A 27,251-nucleotide genomic window follows, 5' to 3' on the forward strand; every position below is an offset into this window, starting at 1 on the left:
AGCTGCAGCTTGAAAGCAGCCTGAGGAATACCAGGCTGACATGTCAATGTAGCCTATGCTGGCTGCCCAGGCGTAAATTTCTTCTCTACCTTTGCAGAGACCAAACTCTCGCTGCTGGTCACTAAAAGGCCAGACTGTGCTCACAGGCTGGGCCCACAGCTGAGCTCATGCCCACCTGTTCACCACCCTGATGGGGCATTCACCTCATCTGCCCTTGGCTCTCTAGAGTGGGGTGAGCCATGGCGTCATTTCCCCACCGCTTCTGCCACCACCGTACATGTCACCACTGCTCTTGGCACCTCCTGGGGGACAGAGTCACTCATTCCCTGGAGGCCCCTGTCTCTCCTTTTACTAATGGGGATTATAAGTTTAAGTGAGAAGCATCATATTTAGGTAAGTATTGTTCAATGAGGCAGCTTGGAACCTAAGTGATTAGTAGGTAAAATTCTTCTTCCAGGCCTTTATTCCCTGAAAGGCCAAAAAAGACCTTCGCTCGTGGCGGTGAAAAAGCACTGGGTTGAGACTCCTACAGCGCCAAACCTTTCTGTCACCATCACAGTGTACTGACAATTTTTAGTTATTTTTATATGTATGGCATATAAAATTAACAAACATAATTTATTGCTCTCTCACACTGTAGCTGAATGTTTTACACAGAGGACCTATTCATCACCCTCTAACTAGTGCAAACAAACAGGGTTCCACAGTGTTGATTGATGGATATATTGGGTTTCTTTACTGCTGCTGCTTCTCATACTGCTCTTGAATTAATAACTAGGAGTTTACTTTGTATATTGTTGTGTTATTTTTAAAGAGCATTTGGTACACCTAAAGCCTGATTCTTGTTAACACTAAGTCCTTGATACACCAAAGTGGTCCGAAGATATAAGTAAATTTTTCTTCGATTAAAAGCTCTTTTCTGTGGTCATAATGATACAAAGGCGATCTCTGCCTCATTCAAAATCAGAGACAAAATTTTTGCTTAGGAACTTGCAATAGCAGGAAGGAGTAAACATTTCTGTTGTCACTATTTCCCCAGATTACCCTAGTAATCAGAAGTCTTTTGAACATAATTTAAAAAGCAGACATTAGTATTTTGGGGCTTTACATACTTGGCTTGAAAAGGATCCTGCAAGAATTAGTTTATAAATCTAATTTCCTTCATTTTTTGCAAGAAATATTTGGAAGTGAGCAAGGCTAGTACCTTCACATATATGCTTTTGGCTTCTCCATGAAATGCCATTCCAGTTTGGATCAGCTATAAATGGCTGAAAATCACCATTTCCCTTCTGTTGCTTGTTCCTTGGGACATTTGTGCCACCCTTTGAAATTAGTCATTAAACTTGCCCTGAAGGCATCAGCTGGAGGAGCACATATGGCAGTCGAAACTTCTGGGGGGTGCTAAGCTCTCCCAGAGCTGCCATCTTTGAAAAACTCCTTCCAAGAGTCATGGCTCCCAATCACATCCCTGTGCCTGCTCTCAGAGCTGAAAAAGCAAACAGCAGATCCACTGTCTCGAGCCCTGGGGCTGCTGGGCCAAAATGGGCCAGGTCAACTTGAAACAAGTCAAGTGAAAAAATACTGCCACAATGAGGGGCTGTAGGTTAGGTGATCCTAAACTTCTTTGGGGAAGACATGGCTAAGATTAATTCCCTCAAACAGGACATAATTCCTGGCATTCTTTGTATCAGTAACCTTTTCTGATATGATGAAGCACCCTTATTTCTGTGGCTCCAAACAGAACTGTGTGTTACAGTGGTCACCTTCACAGCGATTGAGGGGAGATGTTCAAGGACAGACTGTAGGAACAGAGCCTCTATATACTGTAATTGTGTGCAGTATATCTTCCAGATTCTGCCATTCAGGCATTTTGAATGCAGTTTTGCCTCTACATCATACTGTCTGACTGCCCTTCAGAAATATTTCTTCTGAATTTGCCCAACTCCAGGTTTGATTCCATGCTTACTTTTGGTATCCACAATGTTGTGTAGCAAAGATGCCTAAAGAAAGTGCTCCCTGGTGTTAGGGATAAGATGCCTTCCTCTTGCTTGTTTTGCTGCCTGATGATATCAGCAGGTGCCTACAACTTTCATGCTAGGAGACAGGGACTAACTCTTCTCCATTTGTCTTCCCCACTTCTTTCATGATCTCTGTCTGTACCTCCTCTCTCATACCCTGTCATCGTCTGAAAAGTCTCAGATTAAATGCAAGGAAGATGTTTCTTCCCTTCCATATGTTGCCTGAGATGGACACAAAGGTTGCTTGAGATGTAAACACCTAGCAGTACAGCTTCATTATCCCACACACACATATATATATATATATATATATATATATATGTCTCTGTGTGTGTGCGTGCTCCCCACTTCCACCACAGTGGCTCCTGCTGTTCATGTTGCTGTTTTGAGCAAAATTGGTGAGGGTATTTCAGGTGAGTACAGACTTTGTTTCCTTCTCCTTCACTACAGAACTTGCCCTGAGTTTCTCACAGAAACCCAGTAACACGCTGAACCAATGAACAAAAAGATAGACCTGAGTCTGTACAAGGAATAAAAATCTGCTTTTCCCAATATTTCAGAGCATTGGTTTGAAAATTAAAATATTTAAATGTACCTTTTGTTTTTAACTATTGTTTATGGAATATGGCAATTATGAACAATATTTTGATTACATTTCAGTAAGGACAGAGTTGCCCTCTGCATCATCACACATGAAAATACATTTGCCTTTGTGTAAATAGACACATATAAAGCAGTTGAGATGCAAATTTAGAAGCTTTGGTGTGAAATCAATTTCTTTTGTGATCTACATTTGAAGTGTAGCTCTTATCTTGCATCTATTTGCCATTTTGTGAAGTGCTACCACAGTGTACATGAGATTATTTCCATCACACGAGTATCAACACATACAGCCTCCTGCAGCATGGAATGTAAACCTATGAATTTTTTAAATGGTTTAAGCTATATATATTTAAATATTAATGAAATGAAATTCTGACCACTTTGGCTGGTGAAACCTCTAAAGGGAAGTTTCCTGAAAATACTCTGACATTTACAGGAATCTTTGCCTATTTGAAGTTTTAACATGGGAGTACTTGGTCAAAACATTTTAATTTGACAAATCTATAAAACCTGGAAAGTTTCTGGTAATTCTGAATCCAATCTCCTAATTTGGAGACTAAAATTAAAGCCATGCTTATGCATCTAAATACATGGCCAGTTTTCACAAGTACTGATCTACTTCATCTCTCCTCAACTTAGTCACCTTGTACCAAAACACCTACTTAGAAGCACCACATATTTTTCAAATGCTTTCACTTCACCAGCTGTGTTAGAAGAAAGTATTGATCTCATCATCTCAATTTTTAACCTTTACAGAACAGTAAATAGTTACTCACTTCACAGAACCTTTATGGATGAGTTAGTGTGTAGAAAACAATTAGCATATATTACATAATTTCATTACTTCTGCTATCACTATCTCTTTCCTACTGATATTTGTCGTGAACTCAATTTGGTTTAGTTTTTGCTTGTAGCATTTGCATGGCTAAAATAACACAAAATCTGAGCAAAATTTTATGTCTTTTTTTTGTTCAGTAACATTTATAGTGTAATTCCAGCTTCTGCATTGTTTTGTTGCCACAAAAAGACCAGAGATGTAAGAAAGATTTGGGAAAAGCACAATAATGACTATCCCAAATGTTTACTCGGGGGACAGAGAGACCAAAGGGCACCTTGGAAACGTCATTCAAGAGGACATGGGGCAGCAGCCATTCACTTGCTTCTTGCCCTGAGAGTAGAACACTGTGTTGTCCAGATCTATAGGCTCAAATGCAAACATCAAGACAAAGTTATCTAATTAGCAGCCTCAAAACTGCCTCTGGCTTTTATATGTTGTTTTTGTCAGGCTTGGTTTTGCATAGTAGTCTCCTCTCTTTGAAAGACTATAATGAAGGTGATTAAAATGATTCATTAACATTGTGCCTGTTTGAGCAAACAATCCAAACATTTCTATACTCCCTGGTATCAAGCGCAGTGATCTTCACACAAATGTCCAAAGGTCTTTTAGCTTTTTTATTTTTTCCACAGCTTGACTTTAATTAATGTTTCATGTGCAAATTTATATACAATTACCATGCCAACTGAACTAGCGTTCAATTTGATTTGGATTCTTTGGGAGGAGGAGAGGGAAAATATCCTCAGAGCTCATAACAGATCATTTATTTAAATGAATACTACAAATAAATGCCTGTGAGTCTATATGGTGTCCCTAGCCATACCATCTACTTCACTTTGCTTAGAGGTGGCCTCCACAGGTTCCTGCTTGGTTCTTTCTACAAAGAAAGGGACACAAGAGGTGACAATCAGAGGACTAGTTTTTATTTTGCTATGAAAGCAGACTAAAAAAGGATCCTATTTTTAATCTGAGAGCCTTGCTATCACAAATTTAGCACTTATTTTAAATTTTGTCTTAAAAGCAGTTAGGTTTTTGGCTACCAGCACTCTCCTCAGGAAAGCCAAACAATTTCTCAAATTTATGTGAGTGTGCTGTTAATTTCCAGCCTAAATTTACTCATGGCCAATGTCAAAAGTGGTTGCTAGATGCAGTGGTTGGAAAATTTGTTAGAAGAAAAACAGAGGAGGATATGTTAAAGCTATACGGTTTTTGGATGAACATTCTCTAGATCTGCATAAATAATTTGGCTATGGGCACATAAGTCCTATCCCGCAGCTTTAAAAAGCTCAGGCACAATAGGGAGATGAACGCTTGTATCTCCCAAACCCAACTTCCTTAGTATTTTCAGATCATGAGTACAACACTCCAGATAGCATTTCAGGAGGATTAAAAATCTGAATTTTTTTTTTTCCTATGCAGTACTTATATACATCTATGGAAAACCCTTCTGAAGAATGTCTCCAATGCTTCCTGCAGCCCTGGAGCTTTGCCCACCAAGAACTGTTGCTTCTGAGAAGAAAGGGCAGCCTTGATAGCACTTTAAATATGAAACAAGATTTTGACAACACAGCTGTACTTAGCCCATGAACTAGCTTTCATATTTACCAAAGAGCCCTGTAATTTGTGGACTGAGAGCTATTTACTTCTTTTAAAAATAAAACTCAGCAGTGAAAACTCTAAGTGAAGAAGAGAAGATGCCAAAATCAAGGACTGTGGCATGTTTGTGTCTCCTGCATCGATGTGATGGGTGCTGCTACTTTCTTGCTGTGTTAGGAGCCGACAGGGCTGTGAGATGTTTCTCAGTGGTGTTTCAGCTACCCAGAGTTGGGCGCTGAAGAGGAACCAGGGCTGAGAAAGGACAGTCAGTGGGCTGGAAGCACGAGAGCAGAGCTGTGGGATTAAAAGTAATGATAGGGCTGAGAGGAAGACAGCAAAAGAGGACTTTGCACATTCCTTGTGCCATAAGGCTGGCATTGCACAACAGGCCAAGGAAGCCCTAGCCAAGACAAAAAAAAGGCAGTTTGTATGCTGTTGCTAGGAATATGGTAGTGAAACAAGTGAGTAGGTCATGCAAACAACTTGTTCTACAGAAAGCAAACAAAGTGGATAAAGTCTGGTAGAGTACAACAGCTGTGACTGGAAATGAGACACCGAGATTGTTTTGGATTTGCTCTGGTTCAGTCAATGCAGCAGATAAACAGTTAATGCCATTCCAGAACAAATGGCAACAATCAAAAGCCAACAGGAAAAGGCCATCACTTGCCATAATGTGAGCAAAACTACTGCAGTGAACATCCTCCCTGCTGGGAAGTGGCAACACCAGATAAAAGCAATTGGAAAAAAGAAGTATTTTGGAAAAAACCTCACCCTGCCCCAAATACATTTCTTCCTGATGGAAATTTTTGAAGTCCAGTTATTATTACTGTTTAGCCAGGTTTGCTCACAGGAAAAACAGAGGATGACAGAGCTGAAAAAATTCTCAGTCTGTGCAATGCTCATAAGACCCACTTTAGAGTTTGTGGATCCCTTGTGTAGTGAAGCCCACAGAGTCCACTCTAGGGAGAAAACAGTAGAGGGAGACACTTAGCAGGCTGCAGAAAGGGTTAAAAGTGGTCAGTTCATCACTCTTCTGTGTGGTGCCTTGGAAGTTTTCACAACACCAGATGTGCGAAAAAAAAAGAAGCAAGCAAGCACAGTGAACACCAGTAGACATCCTGGTGCCCTGGAAGCAGTTAAATTAACACCCAGCAGGGACAAATTTGCAGCTTTGGGAACAAGCTAAAAGTTAGTCTGTTTTCATTCCTGGAGTGAATTTGCAAGTGTATGACAGTGAAGTACAGCCTGGGAAGGAGCAGGCAGCTTTGGATTAAGAATGGATAGCCAGAATTTGCTCCCACCCTCCCTCTTCCCACTCTGTTTTGCACTTAGGCTGTGAAGCTCCCAATGCTTCTGCTAATCCTGCTGTCTTCCCGTGTCTTTTACCAGTTCCAGTAGGAAAAAAAAGTAATTTTTTTTTTCCATTCTAGCTGAAACCAGACAAGACTGGAGTTACCCCAGCAAAACCTGCTTTCGCTGGGATTGCAGTTAACAATCCTTTGGAGAAATCTAGTTTCTGCAATGGATAAAGTTGGATGCTTTTCTAACCAGAACCAAAGCACTAAATCCTTTAGTCATTTATCACTCAGTTGGAGCCGGGCTGTGGCCCGGCCTGCAACCACTGCAAATTATAGAAAAGACTGGAAAAAGAAAAGTCTCTTAGAGTACATCTAACTCATCTTCACAGAATTACATAAAGCCCTCAAAGTCCCTGTCCCTCTTACAAGTTACACAACAAATTGTCTCCACAAAAATACCATCCTTCCTCATTTTCACACCTTAGTCTTTGCAAGTATTTTGGCATCAGTCAATCATGGGGAACTTTTCAATCAAGGTGGACTACACAGCTTCTTATGAAAACCTGAAAGGACCATTCAATGTCTATCATTCTTCCTCAAGAATATCTTTGGCAAGGCAGGAAGAAACTTCAAATCCTGAAAGAGGCTTCCCAGATAGGTGGTTGATGCCCCAAGCCTGTCAGTGTTTAAGAGGTATTTGAACCTGCTCTAACTTTTGGTCAACCATGAATTGGTCAGGCAGCTGGACTACGTGACCATTGTAGGTCCCTGCCAACTAAACTATTCTATTTATTCTATTCTGTTCTGTTTTGTTCTACACTGTTCTACTCATGTTGGTTATTCAATGGCTTCACTTGCAGCTGTATATGGTAGAGAAGCTGTAGGGTCCCCTGAAGTTGAAGAAAACCAGAGAACTGCTTGTATTAGTTGTTTTCCAGTGGGACAAGTATGTTGCTTATTCTGTCTCCCTGACTGATGGAGAGTGGCAGCCTGAAATATGTAGTACGCCCTTTCAACCAGCCATTCGAAGGGCTCAGGGCTGCATTTCCTGCCCTGTTCTGAAGGCTTCCTGCAGATGCTTTGGGAACTACTGGAGACAAAGCCCTTAGGCCCCTTCACTTATTCCTGGCATAGGGACAGAAACAGTTTTTAAGTGTTACCAGTCTTCTACTTTCCCCTTTGAGAAGACTGTAGGTGTTTGTCCCCTATGCATCAGTAGCCCCTATTCTGCCCCATTTTTCTCCCACACTATTTTCCACCCTTAGATGCCCTGTCCTCCTCTGCCTGCACCCAGCCTTACTTTCAGCTTTCCCCTCTGAAGCTCCCAATCCTTCTCCCTTGTTCCGTCTCATCCAAACTCAATTTGAACTCTGTACTACTGCCTTCCAGGCTTCTTCCTGCCCTCAGACCCTCACTCTTCCTGCTTCCTGCTTTACTCCTTCACAACCTTCTCTCACAATCTTGGTCCACCCCATCACAATTGCCCTACTCTGGATCCAGTCTCACCTGACTGCTTCTTTCTCTTGCACTAAACTTTCTGCTTCCTGACTCTCCCTGTCCTGTCCTTCCACACCCAGACTCCCTCTTGCATGCAGCTGTTTACCTTCCACTCCTTGTCCAGCCTCCCTGGTAGCTGAGGTTCCCCAGCACCACTCACATGAGTTGAGTTTAACAACTCGCTGTCGCTGGCAGAAGCAATCCCATCTCCGCTTCTGGCCTCCAGCTATGTGCTCCCACCACTTCCCTTGTGCCAATGTTGGCTTTGCCTGACCCTGCAAGCTGAAGAAAGTCACTAGAAGAGGAGAAAACTTACACAGAGAGAAAAAGAATAGTTTTCTGCTTGTTTTGTGAGAGCTCAGACAAGTGCCAGAGTTGGTGCCAGAGGAAGGAGTGGACAAAGGGCTGGGTTGAGGGAGGACTTCTTGTCCCTTTCTGAAGGGGCTTAACATGAAATACAGGTATCTGGCATGATAGAGAGGGATAAATATCCCTTCTTTTACTCAATTCCTTTTTACTGATTCACTGGGTCTGTTTCAACTCCAGGCTCTGTCAGAGGATTTCTCTGCAATGAAAAACCCTTATCCAACAACTCCAATGGACTGACTGTAGTGGCTTTGAATGACATCTTCCTTCTCTCTTTCCCCAAATACACAAGAATATATAAAAGATACAGTAACATTTCCTTCATCTCAAGGTTTTGCTGGCTTCCTTATTTAGAGTATAAATTCTTCAGGGCAAAACCTGTCTTTTACACTGTGTGTACATTACCAGAAACAGGCATGCAGCAAATGAAGCAGGCAGATGGTTCTGGAATAGTTCTGTTGGAGCATCTGGCTGATTTTCTGGATCAGCATCACATTCAAATGGTAAATTCACCCGTGAAAACTCACATTAAGGAAACATTACTTGGTCTGTTCTGTCTTAACAACAGTCATCTGTGGCCTGGGGCAGGTCTCCGCCGTAAAAACACCAGCGGTAAAGGTGGCTGAGTGGAGGAGTAAATATTTGCTATTAAAATATTCCTTCATTTTGAACCCCTAGAGAGACAAATTACTCTGACTGAGCACTCTTGAGCGCTTTTGGGAATTCAAATAATAGGAAAACTCTAGGGAGAGAAATGGTAGCTGGGGCTTGTTAAAATTTTTTTTGTTCCTTGACTTCTTGAGGTATTCGTAAATTGCCTACAAACAAGTAAAAAGTTACAGGAAAGGGTTTTTCATCATGCCAGCTCCAAATGGTTGTGGAATTATATTGTTTTTTCCAGGCTGCCTTTCCAAAATCCCTGCAGGAAGTTGTCTCAGGGCTTGACTCTGGCCTCAAATGCTCAAGCAGCAATAGCAGGAATCCTCACTTCAGCCAGGTAAGAAACCCTTGCAGATACCATAGCTTTATAGACAAGTTCACAGGTCAAGATAGACTAACTTGCCTATTAGCAGAGAACCATACCTGAAACATCCCTGGCCCCTTTCCTTCTGGTCAGCATGAAATCTTCACAGTTCCTTATCCCAGTCTTGCCCCGCTAGACTTCCTTTCCTGTTAATCTAATAAGCACAAACTCATGTCCTGTTTTTGGTTATGATTCCTCAATTTACCCTACTACCCCAAGCCTGTAAACTGTACTCTTAGCCACCAGCACTGTGGAGCTACTCACTTGCCATTTCCTCATTGCAGCCATCATCATCTTCTCCTGTGTACACACCTGGTCCCTCTGCTTTCTTTCCCCAGCCCCTGTCTTCCAGATGGCTGAGGACTAAAATCAGAGGAGTGAAGCAGGTAACAGCCTGACTGTACCTCCTTGTCTCCAACAGCATGTTTTTCCCCCACAGCCAAGACAGCTGACTTGGTCATGAAGGGCCTCTTGAACCACTGCTGTCCTCAAATCAACATTTCTAGACCTGCAGGTAGATAGAAGTTCATATCTATCAAATTCCTTCCATAAAACCCATCTTATCTTTGATATTAAAAAAGCCAGTTCAACACTGTTCCTTTGAAACAGGTGACATTTTTAATCTGAGTTTATACAGTTCTTCACAGGATGACATTTTGCCCTATCAGTGGATCTCCCAGGCACTTTCACAAATAAGACTTAAATTGTGCTGACATTAGCAAATAACTCAAATAAGGCAAGTGCAATGATGGTTTTCTTTGGTACCTTCATGGAAGTATCTTCAAAAAGCAGTTCAAAAGAGACTTAAGGAACTTTGCCATCTACTGCCCAAATCCCTTAACTTGGAAGCATTTCACCATGGCTAATAATCTACTATTCTTCCAGTGTAAATACTTTGTGCAAAGAGTTCAAGAAACCTTATGGAAGTGGGAATGTCCCTGAGACTCTGAGTTACAATGTCCTCAGGGACTGACTGTTCACAGTGTGACTGTCTATGTATTTTGTTCAGCAAACTGAGCATGAATGATGTAAAGCACTACCAAGATAACTATCTGTCATGACAACACAGGAACTTATGACATTTTCTCTCTGGTTTCATGTTCATAAATCAGCTGTGACCCTGCAACAGATAGTGGTATTATGGGACATACTCAAGTTTTTATACAGATTATTTAATTCAGAAGTCCTTGCACGAGGGAATGTGACTAAAATGGAGCTATCAATAAAAGCTGTCATCCAAATATTATTTTTATAGAGAGCATTGAAAGAAGGTCACATTGTTATTTTCTTACACTATGGAACAGTTTCTATTATTACAGATTCCTAAAGCCTGAAATCGTTGTTATTTACAATCTAAGTTAAATTCAAATCCTGGTTTGTACGAATTACCATAAGCCATTCTAAGTTTTCTCTCTTCATTTCACAAATATTTGCAAAATAATTCCTTCACACTTGAAAACAGAGAGATTGCCCCACCAAAATGTGTTCTTCTTTTCTTTTGTAATGGTAAATACAGAGGTCTAGGAAAATACTGTTTTGATATAAATCATTTAAAGAAGCCACATTTTCTTTAAGAAATTTCAGGGGCTAAATTAGAGATGTAAGTTACTGATCAGGAGTGAATAGTAACAAGAGTTTCTATATATCTGCACTTTCAAAAAAGACACTAGCTCTTTTGCTCCTGATGCTTCTTCCTCACTGACTATAGCACTCTGACTATCTGACAGTCCAACATATACTTTTTATTGAATCCATATGGTGCTCATGCTTTAAAACAAAAAGGTAGAAGGTCATATCCTGCTGCTTACCGTGCTACTGTAAGTCCAGTTACACTATCATGAAATGAAAATTCCCTGGCTTTACACTGGAGAAAATGAGAGGAGAATCTGTTTCAGCATCTCTGCAGAGCAGCCAGGTTAGTTGAAATACCATCTCTATCCCCTGGAGATATTTAAGAGTGATGAATACATATCAGTTAAGCTCTGGGCATTGGAAGGGCTGGTGTAATGGAATGGTCTGCAAGGGGGGATCACCTCAGCACTTGGAGCTCCTCTGTGGTGGCACATGCCTTGGTGCAGTGCTGCTCTGCGGCTTTTCTCCAGCCAGATGCAGCCATGCTGTGTCCCTGGGGAACGGAGCAGTTGGATGGCCATTGGCTTAGGATTCAGTAGAAAGGAAGAATGGTTGGATTTAAAAGGAGCCTGTTAAGACCTTGTGAAGAAAGTTATCCTAGGCATGCTCCAGTTAGGGTAAGTAAGGGCAAACACCACCCACCCACACCACCCCCAAAACTGCAACTAATCGCAATTCCTGGGTTATTGAAAATGAAAATAGAGAAGTGAAAAAGAAGAAGATGACTACATGCTCAAAGCAATTCTAAAGGAACAGGGGCTAACGTGGACCTCAGCTTTGTACAAGCAAGCACTGTTGTCGCTTGTAACTACATAGATGCTTCCAGAGCCTTAAAAATAGTGACTACTGGTTGTTCATGTAAAGTGGGGGATGAAGCTCTCACGATCCCTTGTATTATCCCCGCCTTCAAAGCCAAAACCAAATAGGACACATGCCCACATATAGCAGATGGAGTGGCCTTGCTCCATGAGGGTTCCTGTTCTCATGAGCTCAGCCTTCTATTCTCCCTTCCCTTGAGCAAATGAAGTTGAATAAAAACAATTGGAGAAAAATTCAGCTTGAAATCCTTGAGTTTAATTTGGCTTTAGGTCAAAACCAGAAGGGGATTGATAATATTTTATTTAGTAGATACAGGCTTTTTCTCTTTTTTTAATTTTTTTTTTCTTCTTCCCTGAAAATAATGGATCTTATTGAGCAAGTCTCATGTCCGATCAGAAACTTTGAAAATGTGTGTGGAATTTCTTAGACTAGTTAAAAACATTAAATTTTTCATTCAAAATCCTTATTTCAGAAGCATCTTTCACTGACTGGACTAAATTTCTTCACAAGGGGAAAGTTAGACTTCAAACTTTTACCCAAGCCCAGTTACAGATTTTCAGCTCAGGTTCTATATAAGTATTGCAAACCTGATTAAACCTGTATAGAATTTGGAAGTTCTAATTATTCCCTAAACAAAGAGAGTGTTGAATTTCTATGAGATTTTTCATCACTGTGTGTATATTGCATTCTAACAGAAAACGCAAAGGAATCTTTCCCACAACAAAGGAGAATAAGAGAGAGGCAAACAAACCCTTGATTCAGATCAACCTTGCAGGAAACCAAGATGATTTCCATCATTTTTATGACTTTTCCCTAATTAGCAAATCCCGCTGCAAATTTGTTTCAATTTGACACAAAGGGAATATGACAAGCAGAGAAATTATAACCCTTCCATTTCCAGTTAGCCAGCTTGGACTGATAAATCCAAGTTCAAATGGGTTTTGGGGATCTTAAAGCTTGGGGAGTGAAAATCCAGAGGATGAACTGGTTCTCTAAAAATGTGAATTTATAGCATTTCAGTCAGTGATATCTGATGGCAATGTCACAGCAGCCCTTTATGAACTCACATTATCAGCTACAAAGCATTCCAGCAAGTTATGAGATCGTCCTTACAGCGCACAACTACAGTGATCTGAGAGGGAGCTGAATGATACCAAGAAGAATCAAACCTTGATTCCTCATGAAGAAATAGACCATGAGTAAAACAAGTATTAATCATGAAGTTAATTAGTAAATGCTGGTAATTAATCATGCATTACTGTTATTGATGTGTAGGAATCCTCAGAAGTGGGAGATGATCCTTCAGGAAAGCAGACTGTGCCGCCTAAATGAGCTGATGTCCCCATTGCAAGAATCAGCAGCAGTCGACCCACTAAGTTGCTCTGACCTTAGTTGTCTTTACTGGAAGATAATACTAGAGTGTCTCCTCTTTCTCTGATTTAATATTCAGACTTATGGGAGAAGTGGGCCCTGACCAAGGAGTTGAGGGGGTCTTGCAGCTGTGCAGGCAGGCACTAAAGGTGCCCATGGAATTCATAAATACTGCAGGTAAACAGTTATGTTCAAACTTTTCAAAAACTCTGTAATTTACCGAGCAATTGTATTTCTAAGTTTTGTTCCAGCAGCTATAAAATACTCTGCTGAGAGAGACCTAACTGATTTTCTGAACTTCATCAGCACTTTGGAAAAACTGCTAAAGATCTCTGAAAAAAATCCACTTCTCTCTCTATAGCATAGAAAAACCAGTATTCTTGCTGCAAAGGCCCTGTAATGTGTGTCTACAAAGCTTTCAAGCTTCTCAGCTGTACTGTGGGTAAGGTAGCCACATCCTGCAGACACAACTGTGTAAAGTGGTCAGATGACAAGAAACTTCAGAAAATTAGTTTGCAGAAGTCTGTGATGATAGGCAAAACTCCTTTCCTGATGTAATATCCAAAGTTTGGCACTCGGCAAAGTTCATTTAGGACAAGTTTCCTGAGCCAAAAGATCTCATGGCTGCACAGGTGAGAGATCCTGCTAAACTCATGGTAAGTACTTGCAAGTACTGCTAGGGCCAAGGTGGCCAAGTCCCATCCAGTTGGCTGGCCTCCCTGAGGAGCAACCGAAGAGGATACAGAGCAAGGAGCTAACATTGCCTCAAGCAGAGTTGCTCTCTCTGTTTTTATTCCTTTCCAGAATGTGACCTTGCAATTTTTTTCAGAAAACAGTAGTATTTGCAGAAGTCCTGCCTGTCTCTCCTGTGCTGACAGACTGCTGGAAGGTTCATCATGGCTGAATGAAGAAACTGTTAAAATTCATCTGCCTGCCAGTCCATTAAGAAAATAGGGAAATGCACCTAAGAAGAGAGCACACAGTAGCCCAAGAAGAAGAGGAAACACCAGCTCCCATAAACCAGCAAAACTGTGCTTGCATCCTGCCAACACTCGTTCTCCAGCATCTTTTAATAAAACAACTTCTCAAACCTAGCCGTAGGTTTCACCTGGTACTTCTTGCTAAGGGATTTTCTGTTGGAAAAAAATAATGGTTATTTGGTCAGGAAATTTTAAAGAGTTAAAAGGAGAAAGGTGTGCAGGCATACAACTGTATTTACCCTTTTTAAAACAGATTGTTCACCCAAACAGTTTGGTGAAGAAACTCCAGTTCTGCATGATTCATTCATGCAGTGTTATTGGACTCCAGGGAAAACCTAGGCTCTCATTTTTCAGTAGTTTCTCATAGCTGTTTTTACATCCATAGATTATCTCCACACCTATATTCTGATTTCATATCTTCAAATGTGTTGAGCCAAAGTCCCACAGAAACTACTCGGAGTTGCTTAAATGTCCCAAGGTCAAATATGTTTTACTTGTTTTGCATCTGGTTTCTAGATTCTGGAGTACAGTGAGGTTGCACATTCTAACTTTGATTGGCAGGTCTGAAACTTGGGATCTGAGACTTGGGTGCACAGGGACTTGGCATAGCATAACTGAGCTATAACAGCAGATTTTGTCAGATCACTGTCTTATGATAACACAGTGGGAGCTGGCCATGTGGTATATAATTGCAGACATTTCTGTGGCAACCTTCTCCTTCATATCTAAGCCTGTATTTTATCCACACAATATTCCCAGAAGTGTGATGGGTGTTTATAAAGCTCACAGATAAGTCTGATTTTCGTTGCCAAACAGATAGCAAATGTGCAAACAGTATTTTTTGTCATATCAGTCAAAATATATCTAAAAAGAGAATTTCCTAACCCTGCCTTCCTGAGAAAAATGATGGCATAAAAATTAACATTGTCAAATACATAATCTAAGATAACAGAGGAATTCATTAAAATTTTGACTTCAAAAGAGCTTAAATTTTTGTAAGCTAGAAAACTTAGATAGGAGTCCAAAATAAGCTTGCATCTGCCCTACTATCTCACCTTTCTGACATGTATCTACATAATACATAGCAGTGACACATTCATTCCATTGCATTAAGCATGTGTTTCTTGAAATTTTTCTAAGCACACATTCATGATACACCTGAATAGGTTCTAAACTTGCCATCACCAGCTGTGCAGAAGTGTATGCTGAGAGGGTCATTACCTGCCAACAGTACACATCTCTTGGAGGAATGAGGCCAGGCTGGAAAAGCCTTTTATTAGTTGGACCAGAATCATTCTATAACAAATAAGGAGGAATTTGCCGTTTGCCTTACCTGTCTATGCTGCTGAGAGACTGGATACTGCAAACCTGAGATTTGCTGGCTTTGCTGCATTTTCTGAAGCATCATTTTTTGCTGCATTGCTAGGGTTACATTAGGTGGCCTCTGAAGAGACTGGTTTGGGAGAGGTTGAGCAGGTTGTGACTGCGGCTGTTGTTGCTGCTGCTGCTGTGGCTGTTGCACAGGAGTTGAACCCTGTGCCTGCTGGGTGTAGTGCAGAAGGGCAGGCTTGTTTTGGGAACCCAAAACTGAAGGCATCTGCTGGTTTGTTTGCTCTGAGTTAAAGTGAAACAAAGGCTTTGTGTTGCCATGATGCTGCTCTAGAGGTGGCTGAGCACTGCTGATAAAGTTCCTGTTGAGGTCCTGAGGCTTTTGTTGCATGATTATATCCATTGGATTGCTCTGGGGAGTGGTTGGTTTATAAACATAGTTGTTCATCCCTTTTGACTGGTTTCCATTCACTGGTACCCCAAGCATTGCTGAGCTCTGTGGGCTGAACTGCTGCTGGCGGAAAGAAGGACTGGGGATTTTCTCTTGCACAAAGGGTCCGGGGGAAGGTCCTGATGGAGACAGCGTGGACCAGTTGGCTGTCTGGTTCTGCTGCTGCTGTTGCTGCTGAATCAAGGCATGCTGCTGCCGGTTGGCTGCGATCTGTTTGAGCTGCTGTGCATGAGACACCTCTTGCCAGTTGGGCAACGGCCGACTGGACGCGGAAGAAACCTGTGATACCTGTGTTTGATTCTGAGGCACCGAGGGGATGGGTGAAGAGGTGGACATGGCAGTGGTGGCCATAGTGAAGGCTGAACCTGTAGAAGAAGGCCTCATCTGTGGGGAGCCCACAGGAGCCTGATTCATGCCTGGTGCATATTCACTTTTTATCACCATCTTATCCATCTGCAGAGGTCTCACAGGGCCCCTCTGGCTCTGCTGCCCAAGGTCAATGTTGAATGGCTCGTCTTGTTTTATCGTGGCATTTATCATATTCTCTAGCTCAAGATCAGTCATTGGTGGCACTGATATATTAGTCAATTCATTAAACAGTTCCTGAAGCTCAAGATCCATCATTTGGTCCCAGGAGTCTTCCCCATATCTGTTAGGGAACATGTTCTCATGGGACGTCTGGCCGTCTGAGTGTTTACTGCAGGACATCGTTTCTCCTGGCTCTTTCTTTACCTCTTTCAAAGTCATATTAAACATGCCATTCCCACTAGTATGTGTACTGTTTGCTAGGCTGCTGGCCTTTCTTTGTGATACTTGCCCCACAGTCATAGTTCCTGACATTGACTGGCTTTGGCAATTGTTAACATGTTGTCCACCTTGTCCCACTGCGATACTGTCACCCACTCTTATCCTCTTAATATCAAGGAAAGAGCTCTCTGAAACACCATTGGGCCTCTTGTTGTTGACAGGCGACAGATTTACCACCAACTTTCTCTTCAAGGAGCCTTGGAGCTGAAAGAAGCAGAGACAAAAATAATAATCATTAGATAATACTGAAGAAACCATCCATAGTCCAGTTGCTTGAAAGGCAACAGGCAAGTAAATACTGCTTAGCTCATAAAGCTTCTCTGGGCTTTTTCAGTCAATGAAACTGTGCAGAGCTGTAGGAAAATATGCTTTAAGTGATGAATCTCCCTGCCACCACCACCCCTGCCACCAGCATTTTTCAATCGCTGCTGCCTCCTGTTGATCACAGACCCTTTTTCCCCAATGGATGTGAGGGAGGAGGCAGCTGGAGCTGGAGCTGGTAAAACCTAAGCCATATCTGGCCCAGATTTGCTCCCATCTAGCTCTGCCAGACAGATCTAAAGTACTTTTAGATGGCAGAGATGAATGTAGTAATGAAGCCTGCCCTTGTGCTTCTCCATTGCTGCAGGCTTTCACTCTCCTGATTTCAGTATATGACCCAAAAGACCATTTTTGACTGCCACAGAGTCCAAAGGTCCTAGGATATGTTGTAATGGCACAAACAAGACTAAGGCATTCTGAGTTTACACAGGTTTATACTGGCCAGAGATGTGTATAATTAAAGACGTGAGATGTAACTTGTTGAAAACTGAGAATGAAACCACTGGAGACATGTCAGGTTATGTCAGCCAAGGGTCTGGCTCATGATGTACTGATGGATTATTTCCCAGAGATGTATATTAATACATTAAGCCCTAATTATTTATGTTCTGAAACATCTGCCATAAAACACACAGTCCACATAACACTGCTCTGACAGATGTAACTCTATTTCCTTTTCCTTGGATATTTACAGCAATACTTTAATTTGCTTACCAGCCCTGTGGGCCTACTGAAGGAAAAGAGGTTCATGGCTCTGCCTACCTGATTTACTCTCATCTGCTGTGGTTGTATACACAAATTCCCACCCTGCACACAGAAAACAGAGATGTCAAACCCATGAGCTGAAAAGTTTGGCCTTGGTGCACATGTCCTCTAATAAGATGACACCTTCAAGAAGAGTTGCTCAGAACATCATTCATAAAGGAACAGATCACTATAAAAGAAGGGTAGCTGTCCTATATTTAGCTCTCCACTTTTGTTCTTAGAGGTCTTTTCCAACCTTAATGGTTCTATGATTCTGTGACCAAAGGGGTCACACACGTGAGCAGCAGACAGACACACACACACGCACAGCCCTCACTCAGGGCATGCTGTCACTGTTTCAGCCGTGAGCAATGCCAGGAAACTAAGCAGTGAAACATGGCTCATCTTCTGCCTTTCTGCACCTGGGTAGAAGTGCAATGGCCTGGGAGACATCAGGCAATGCCATCTGACAAATACCTGTGTGTGCCAGTGAGAAAATGGTGCCTGTACAAACTGTGATGCCTCTGGGAGGCTGTGATGGGCAGAGACAACTGAGAACTCTAATTTTCCAGTTAAGTGAGGAAGGATGATTTATAAGATCTTCCAGTCACATTATCTGCATCATAGTGTTTCACGTATAGAAGTCCATGGGCACGTAATACTCTGTTGTGGCCTCTATGCCTCTCAGCTCCAGGCTTATCTATAGGTAAAAGCTCTTCCCAGATAACTCCAGGTGTGAACAATTTTATTCTGATGTGAATACCAATGAGTTGCTTGAGAAGAGATCAACTGAGAAATACTTATTTCCTCCATACCCATCTACCCTTCCATTGCATCAGAAGGTCACTGGATTTAGCCCTTAAAAATAAAGTTTGTAATTTCTCTCTCTGACATTGAAAATTTCATCTCATATCCCAAGTTAAGTTTTCAGTATAGCTTTTGAATCACAGATTCACATTTTCATTTCGTAAGGATAGACATGTTGGTGCCTATTTGTACAAGTCCACAGACCGTGTACCTTCAAGAGTAACTACTCGTCACTTGCTGTCCCTCGGGAGGAGAGGTTTGGGTGGTCATTACAAAAGGCACAGGCTGTCTTTGGTTAGCATGTTCCTTTCTGACACATGAGTCACTGTACTTTCCTTTGGAAAAAAAAAAAAAAAAAGCAAGCTGCACTTCCTTTTACCATCATCTTTTCTGTCGGTGTGTTTATTAGAAATCATTCTTGTGCCCCCAAATTCATCTTCCTGGGAAATGGGGAAGTTCCCAGGTCATCAGAATACATGACTTGGCAGCACATTTTGCTTTCAGAGTTGTTGCTGACAGAAAGACTGAATAGATGAAAAATATATTCTCTGCATATGTACACATTTGATGTGGTTAATATGACTTTCTGAGTTAATTTCAGTTTGCTTGACATTTTGAAGCAGAGGGAGATGTTTAAAAAGTCTCCACATTTTCAGGGCACCTGCACCAGGCTTTCTGATACATGTAAAAATGCAGATGTTACACTGGGCTTTGAATAGCAGCTGCTCTTCTCCTGCATTTGCAGTAGCTGCTAGCAGATAGCAGGGTGAGCTGAGTGAGCAGATAGGGCTGAGCTGGGAAGTGGTTTGCCACACAAAAGTCAGCAGCAGAGCCAGGCAGAGCTCCATGGTCTCCAGACACATCCCTTAACCAAGCACTCCCTCCCTCGACATGGGCTGGAGGACTCCTGGTTTCACGACATCTGCTCTGCTGAAGTGCCTTCCAAAAGGGGCACTGTGCAACTTATCACATCTCCTCAAAACCTTGCAAACATAGCCCTTGGAATGCTGACAACACCCTGGTCAATAGATGTCCCCACATTAAAGCAGAAATGATAGTGAGTGAGGCTGCAAGATGCAAGGGACTCTTAGGGGACTTCACTGAGGCTGCTAAAAAGGTCCTGATTTCACATCCCCCACAAGTCCAGGATATGGAGAGCAAGGGCATGGGAAGGATGTGAATAGCCCATAGGGATGAAGCCCCCTCTGCCTCCTTGCAGTGAGCTGTTACCAATTATATATCGGGGGGGTTGCAGGGGACTGGTCTGTGTTCAGTGACACAAGCAGTGTCCATCACAAGCCTCTCCATCTCACTACTTCATCTGAACTCTGCCTTTGGAGGAGCACTGCTGCCCCAGCCTTACATGTGGGTTGTTTTTGTTTTTGTTTTGTTTTTTTTTCAGAAGGGATTGGACCAAGGTTCCATGACTCAAATCTTTGCAGTTTTCTAACAATCACATTTTTTAACTACCAATTGGAAGTCACTACTCAAGCTCTTTTTCCCAAAGCAAAACACAGACTCTTCAGAAGGAAAAAAAAAAAAAAAAAGAACTTGCCAGATTTCAGGCTCCATCTCTTCCAATTTGCAAGCCAGGATTGATTTGGGTCAGTAAATGTAAAGCAAAAGTTCCTATAATACACACAGAGACACATTCCTCCGATCAAACAGGCTTGCGATTACACATCTCAAACTGCTTGAACTGCATAATACTGAAAGGCTCAGTGATGGGAAACAAGTGACATGACAGTAAGTGGGAGAGGACAAAACCTTCCATACCCAGCTCCATCCCACAGGTTGGTGTGCAGCACTGGATGAACCATCACAGAGCACAGGCATTTCCTGGCAGCCTGTGTTATAGTGAGACGTTTTGCTGAGCAGCCTCTGGTGAGTCAGAGTGTGTTCACGCACTTACAGCGAGGCAGTGCTGGATGATTGATCTTCTGAAGTTAAAACTGCACAGGCTGAGCTTCTGGAGATCGTGTCCGTGAGACAGCCCAGCACTGTTAGTGGCCAAACTGCTTGGGGACGTTAACAGTGGAGGGCAAAACTCTAGAGATGTCTTGGTCTAAACGACCCAGTATGACACCACGTCCTGTGCAGAGGGACATATATAATATTTATAAATTTTATATTTATAACTTATTCTGAGTTTTAAAGGGATTTAAGAGAGGCAGTTTCTTCTCTAATGCTCCTTGACACCAGGCCAAATCAGCAGATCTACCGAGCTAATACCAAGGGCGCATCAAATCCTGCTAACAAATAAATTCTCTTTTGGGAAAGAAAAATTACTTAACCTTTCTTTTGGTTGAAGTTTTTTACTAAATGTAAAACTAGAGGATTTTGCTGAAAATTGATTATTTTTTCTGTCTCAATTTTTTTTCAAAAAATGGAAACAAATGATTTTTTGATGCCAAAGCAAAAGTCATCAATGAGAAATTTTAGAAATTGTTTTCTCCAAAATACACATATTTAACAATATTTTTATCACATATTTGATACACGTCTGACATTACTCATGTATATTCACCTTGCATTCCTTTCTGCAGGGTCTGTTCAATATGGCCAAGAAAAGAATTGTCTGTGTCAGCAGGAAATTGCACAGTCTATCTGGTTTCACTTTCAATGAAAGTCTTATTTTTTGTGCACTTTATACAGCTTCTGCAATTGAACTTCCTTTAGAATTTGTTTTTTATCTCACTTAAAGCTGTGTAGAAGCACAGTGCTTGACAGAAGTCCTATGTTAACCATCCAGCACCTGGAGTTTCACAGCTCTCAGGACAAGTAAAACACAAGCTTATCCCTCTGACTTGCCCAAGTATCTCCACAGTGCCTGCAGATCTCAAAAAAAAAAAAAAAATTCCCAGGGCAAATGTTAGTAACACATTTTGAAATGTTTATAGCTGGACACTTAAGACTAGACCAAAACACCAAAATGTCCCAAGTGACCTACAGAGAAGATACCAGAGCACGATAGTTTTAAGTTCCCAGTAATCCTTATTAGCTGAACACATAAAAAGAAGATTCCTACCACCTTTGTTCTCCAACTCTCCCAATGTCCTGCTAAGGTCTGCAGCTTTCTTAGCTTGTGTGGTGGAACAATCAGGACAAAACTTGTGAGGTGCTACTAACTGAAACCCCATGATTGCCACCCTTTGTTTATGAACCAGGCAGTGTGGCAGCATTAGTGATTCGTGGAGAGTGATACTTCTGATGTTAAAAAAAAGGCAGCTTTAGATTTTATGCTTTTAATACAGAAGCAGCGGAAAAATCCACTTTAAAAGGTCCCTTTTGGACTACCTAGACTTTCTCACAATATGTGCTGACTGTATCTATGGCTGCACTGTAAACAAAATCCTTCACGTATCTGGGGAGGCAAAAGGGAAAAGGAATTACAGGAAAAATACGAGAAATATTCAAACAATGAAAAGAGGCCAAAAAAAAAAAATCATTCCAAAGGAGGAAAACATGATGAATGCTACTTCTTATTTATGCTGTGAAAGCACCTTTGCATTGCAGGGTTTGACCCAGCAAGCCACCCCTGGGGGCTTAGAGCCTGATCCTGAACGACAGTAACTCTCGTTTTCAAAATAGGGGTTTGCAATGTTTGTTGTCGGTCTTCTGCAATGCTACCTCCTGCAGTGTCTGTGGCTGTGCCAAGCTGGGGAGTGCCTCTCTGAGCAGGGACTGGAGCTCACCAGAGCAGAGCCTCCCAGTTGCAGGTATCCCCGTGTGCAGAGGGACCAGGTGCCTCTCTCCTTGTTTTCTTACCCCTTCAGCCAGACACAATAGGACAACAGGATGGTTGTGGTGACTCACGCTGTGGTCAGCTGTGAAGCCACAGAGGCACCCTGGGGCTGACACAAGGACAAGGAGAGGCCACTGCCCTGAGATGCCACCTCTGGGGCCATCACAGGTCCTAATGCAACAATCACACATGCATCCTCAAGGCCCATTTCTGACAACACACTCACGAGGGCTCCTGTTGCCTCTATTTCTACATATCTCATAAAATCTGATGGCTTGGCTGTTCCCCCTCTTTCTCACACCCAGTGGCGTCAGGTTCACCCTGACATCTCTCCTGAAGACCTCAAGAGCAGGGTTCTCTTCTGAGAACCTCTCCCTAGCCCTTCTGCTCTTTGCACAGCATGAGCATATTTATTTTTAGTATTTGTCTTAATTTGCAGCAGCTACCTGACATGGCTGAGGATGAAGGCATGACAGTTGTCTTCAGAGAGATTTTAGCACCCCAAGTTCAGAAAGTCCAATTTGCTGGATGATGCTGGATCTGGGAAGCAGCATTAATTTTTCATGTCAGACTGAGTGACAGAAAGGAGGCTCTGGGCACAGTGCACAACAGGGGGCAGTCCTGAAAGCTGGTGTGTCCTCACAGTGCCGCACAGCACCATGGCCGGGTCAAGGTGGCCCCTCCATGGGTGCAAAGAGCTGTGCAGGAGTAGCAGATGCTGTTTCTCTCTCCCGTCTGGTTTTGCACAGCCTCAGCTCCAGGTGCCTCCTGCCGCCCCCTCTGTGTTCCCAGGAAGGGGACCCACTGTTCTCTCTGAGCAGTGAGGAGGAGGAGGCACAGGTGCCTTCAGCCCCACACTGTAGGCTGAGTGCAGGGCACATGAGACAGCACACCTCAACCCTGTCTCACTTCCCTCCTATTTAGCTAATCAGTTCCTGAGATCACTTGGATGACCAAAAGCAAGGTTTACTGCCATGAGAATTTTGTTCTGCACATCCCAAACCTTCCCACTGCCGATCCCTGTCCTTCTTATCACAAGCAGTTTGGGAAGAAACTTGGTGCCTATACAGGCCTCTTGAAATGGTGTCCTGACTCTGGTCGATCCTTGGGCATAAGTACCACCAGCAATAATAATGCTGACTGAGAGGCAACATAAGTTTTCCTCCCTGTTTACTGTAATAAGTGCCACTAAAACTGAATTTGTAGTAATAAATAAGGATGTTCCTTGGTTGACAAGTATCCACTTAATTCTCATTAGCTGGAAAAAGGCTGGAATAGTAATCAGTATGTTAGAAATCCCACAATTTACCTTCACTTATGGAAAAATTATGTATCTTGCCAACTGAACATACCAACCTAAAAATGCATCCATATTATTCACAGTGTACTGCCTACAAACATAACGTCAGGGCTCTTGTCCAAGTTGCTGAAGCACAATAATTATATTTTTTATGCAGATTTTACATCTGATGGATTATAAAATATCATGTCTAGTCACAGTCTTTGAGAAGAATAGGAACACAGAAAAACAATAGCACTTTAACTAGGTCAAGATTGCTAATCAGAACGTAGCAGTCATTACTGTGTGCAAAACAAATAGGCATGAAAGATCTGCATTTCTTATCTTGCAAGCTGTGTATTTGTCTTCTGGAGAAGTCTTTTCTGTTGTGTGTTTTTTTTTTTTTTTTTAATGATCCTTTTCAACCATGAATAAATTAACAATCACTTTGTGTGAAATCTACAGAAATTTATGTCAACGTTTATTACCACGAAATGTGGAACAAAGCCTAATGCAACCTGAGCTCTGGGAAATACGACTGCTTAACTGATCCTATCCTGATGAGAAGGAAATATCAAATGCATTATAAATGCTGACAGGATGATCAGGAATGTAAAAGAGGTCATCCAACACCACCCTCCACATTGTTTACCAGTTTCATAAGTCAGCTTAAAGTATTAAAAACACATACTGTCTTGCACAGGAAGCTCCTAATCCTTAAAAATGTGGCTGCTGTTATTTGATTTGCCTTTTAGAGATCAATAGCACAGCAGACTTCACCTAAGGAAAGACTGCTGAGAGCAGTCTGGTCCTGATATTCTGCTCATTGTTGCTCCCAAACTGCCTCTATGAAGGCTTTGTAGGCTCATTAGGGCAGATATCCATGCCCACATGTGGGCTTTTATTACCTACCTAAGCACCTATCTCCTCTGCAACACTCTGTATCAAAGTTCAATTAGTGGAGGAAGACAGTAGCCATCTATCTAGCCTTGGAAAATAAGGAAATATTTAGACTATTTCTCTCTTCCTGCAAATCAATGCGTCACGCAGGATGCTCAAGCCAACTGTTTGGCCTTGAGGTCTTCTGCAGGGCAAGTTACATTTCATAGGAGATACAGTCATCACTTGTCAACTGGAAAAGAAAGATCCCTTCAGCATATTACCCAGTCATGCTTCCAGCATCAGACTCTATCAGCCAGGACAAGGAGGGCCCATGCCAATGAGAGCTGCCCTTCCATCATGCATCAGCTAATGCTATTAACGAGCAACTGGCAAAATGGCTTCTTGTTAGAAGGAAGGAGTGCTGATCCTCTGCCAAAAACTTCAGTGAAGAAGTGATATTTAGAATCAAATTCAGACCTGTGGTAAGAGAATGTCTCTAACGAGGTTGTTGCACTTGCCTGATGGCTGTGTTTGACTCGTATTAGCATCTTCACCCTGCCTCTCCCCATCATGCACGTTCACCCCATTAAGGACATAAAGTAAGAACAGTACTTAAGAGCCACTTTCAAACCCTTCAGCTTAAACATGCAATGTCAGGACAGGCCAAGTGCACCCCACCAAGAGTTTGATCTATATGAGCAGAACAGGCAAAGATTTAGAGGGCTTTGGAGGATTTGGAAACAACAATTTAAAAGCTTTGAAGAAGAAGCTTTCTTCTCCTATGAAGAGAATGGACAATAGAAGGGACAAATAAAAGAGAAAATGATGAAAGTTTATATAATAAGACTCTAACTGATTAACTACAGATCGAGAGATTATTTAACAAACTTGATCTGCAGTAAATTCAATGCCAGTGAAATGATATACTTTTTCATCCAAAGTGGATAGAGTCTGAGGAACTGCATGAGAGATTCAGAGCTCAGCAAGACCTAAAGAGGGACTTAACATTTGTTTGGAAATGGGAAGATGCTGACTTATGAAAGGTGATGATAGCATATGTAGCAGAGTATGAAAAATATTAAACATCCCATTTCAAACAGGTTTACGGTTCCAGGGGACTGGGAGTGCTTCTCAGTGGGCAGGGGAAAAAGAGGTAAGGGGAGGACCAGTGGTTTTCACAGGCCTATCAAGGTGGTTGTGTATCTTCCCCTAATATATCTGTCATTGCTATTGATGAGATGCCACAGGGTCTAGAAAGACACAAGTCTGGAAGAAAACTGTAAAAATGACCAGTATCCAGAAGATGATGAAATATGGAAGATCAATTTGGAATTCTTATGTAAGATCATCAGCAGGTTACAGGAACCCCAAATGCTTTGTTGCCTTGGAATAGCACATGTTCAGATGATTTTTCATTATTTGGTCTTTCTTTCAGTACCATCTTGATAAGAAGGTTGAGAATATCCAAACCCAAGAAAATGTCCAGAGAGGCTGAGTGGAGACAAGCACTCACCCAGGAGGGGATGCTCCAGGAGGTGGAAAAGGTCAGTGTGAATAGAGGGATCCAGGAACAGTCCAGGGTAAGAAAAAGGCATCTTTAAGATGAAAAAAACCCCGCAATTCAGGTACTGAAAAGCTTACAAGATCATGCTTAAAAGAAACGTGAGAAATGACAAGAAGAGTGGAGAGAATGAATTTGCACAAGAGAATGAGAGGAAGTTCACACAAGTACACAATGGAGACATCTTTGAATAAAGTGAAAAGAAGTTTTCTGTTGTTCTTTTTCTCTCTGATTGGCAAAGAGAATATTGCGTCTAGCAAAAGCCTGGCTTTTGTAAAAAGATTTGCTTTGGCAAAAAGGTTCAAGGAGACCACACCTAGGCAGGACTTGCAAACCTTCCCAGGGATGAGGTGATGTCATTTGTACACTGCAGCCCTTCAGCTCCTTTATCCTCCCCTCTGAGGCACAGCCCTGCTGCTGAGCACACACCGTGGTTTGTGGCTTGGAGCAGCAGTGTCAGTGACTAAGACTGTCGGTGCAATCCCCTGCTGCAGATGCTCACACCCCTGCAGCCATCCAGTCTCCTGGGAGCCTTTGTACTGGATGCCTTTATCCCGCCTACAGCTTTCTTCAAGGGGACCCTAGACCCACTGCTGAATCTCATGAGACACAGTGGGGTGCTAAGCAGCTGATGAAGATGCTTCTGGTAGTCCTGGTCAGCAGCCCATCCCCACCAGCTATGGTAGTAAATGACAAAGGGTCATCACAGAAGTTTCAGGTATTTTTGGCTGCTATGATAGTTTTCAGTTAATGGAACATAAGTGGATTCATTACAATTGATGCGTCCTATATGCCTTATTTTCCTACTGATCACCTGTTGAGTTGGCTTATGCAAATAGAAACGGCACTGAAAAATTAGTAGTTCTAGGCCTCTCAAATATAAAAGCCTTTCTCAAAGTCATATTTTCCTCCACAGTAGCCTTGAGTCTGTTTCTAGAGTCAACTGTGATTGCTGGCTTTGAAATTTCAAAATGAGAAAAATTCTTTATTTGGCAATAACTGAGTGGAATAGTGTCTCCTTCCTGACACAACACACTGTGACAAGGGGAAACATCCCTACAAGAATGGACACAGGTACCACAACCCTCCCAAGAAACAGAATTCCTTGGCACAGCCAAGGACTCTAAGGATCTCCCCACTACAACGGAGATTTGTTGCATCAGTGCTGCATCACTTTTGTAGCCTTACACATCAACGATGCCTCAGGTGTGGCCAGAAGCAAAACTGTTCAACTGCTCTGCTGACTTGGATAAGGGACTCCAGACACCTAGAGTCAGTCCCCACCA

General features: G+C 42.2%; 1 protein-coding gene across 1 annotated transcript in view; it reads right to left on the reverse strand.

Moving 5' to 3' along the window:
- MAML2 (mastermind like transcriptional coactivator 2) overlaps window positions 1–27,251 on the reverse strand; it is a 209,409-nt gene that overhangs the window by 46,947 nt on the left and 135,211 nt on the right. The window contains exon 2 of the mRNA XM_050334141.1: window positions 15,373–16,830. Within this exon, the coding sequence (XP_050190098.1) occupies window positions 15,373–16,830 (1,458 nt within the window). The remainder of the gene's footprint in view (window positions 1–15,372; window positions 16,831–27,251) is intronic.

The sequence above is a fragment of the Myiozetetes cayanensis genome, unplaced genomic scaffold (assembly GCF_022539395.1).
Source record: "Myiozetetes cayanensis isolate MyiCay16 unplaced genomic scaffold, myiCay2020 scf5-8, whole genome shotgun sequence".
NCBI lineage: Eukaryota > Metazoa > Chordata > Aves > Passeriformes > Tyrannidae > Myiozetetes > Myiozetetes cayanensis.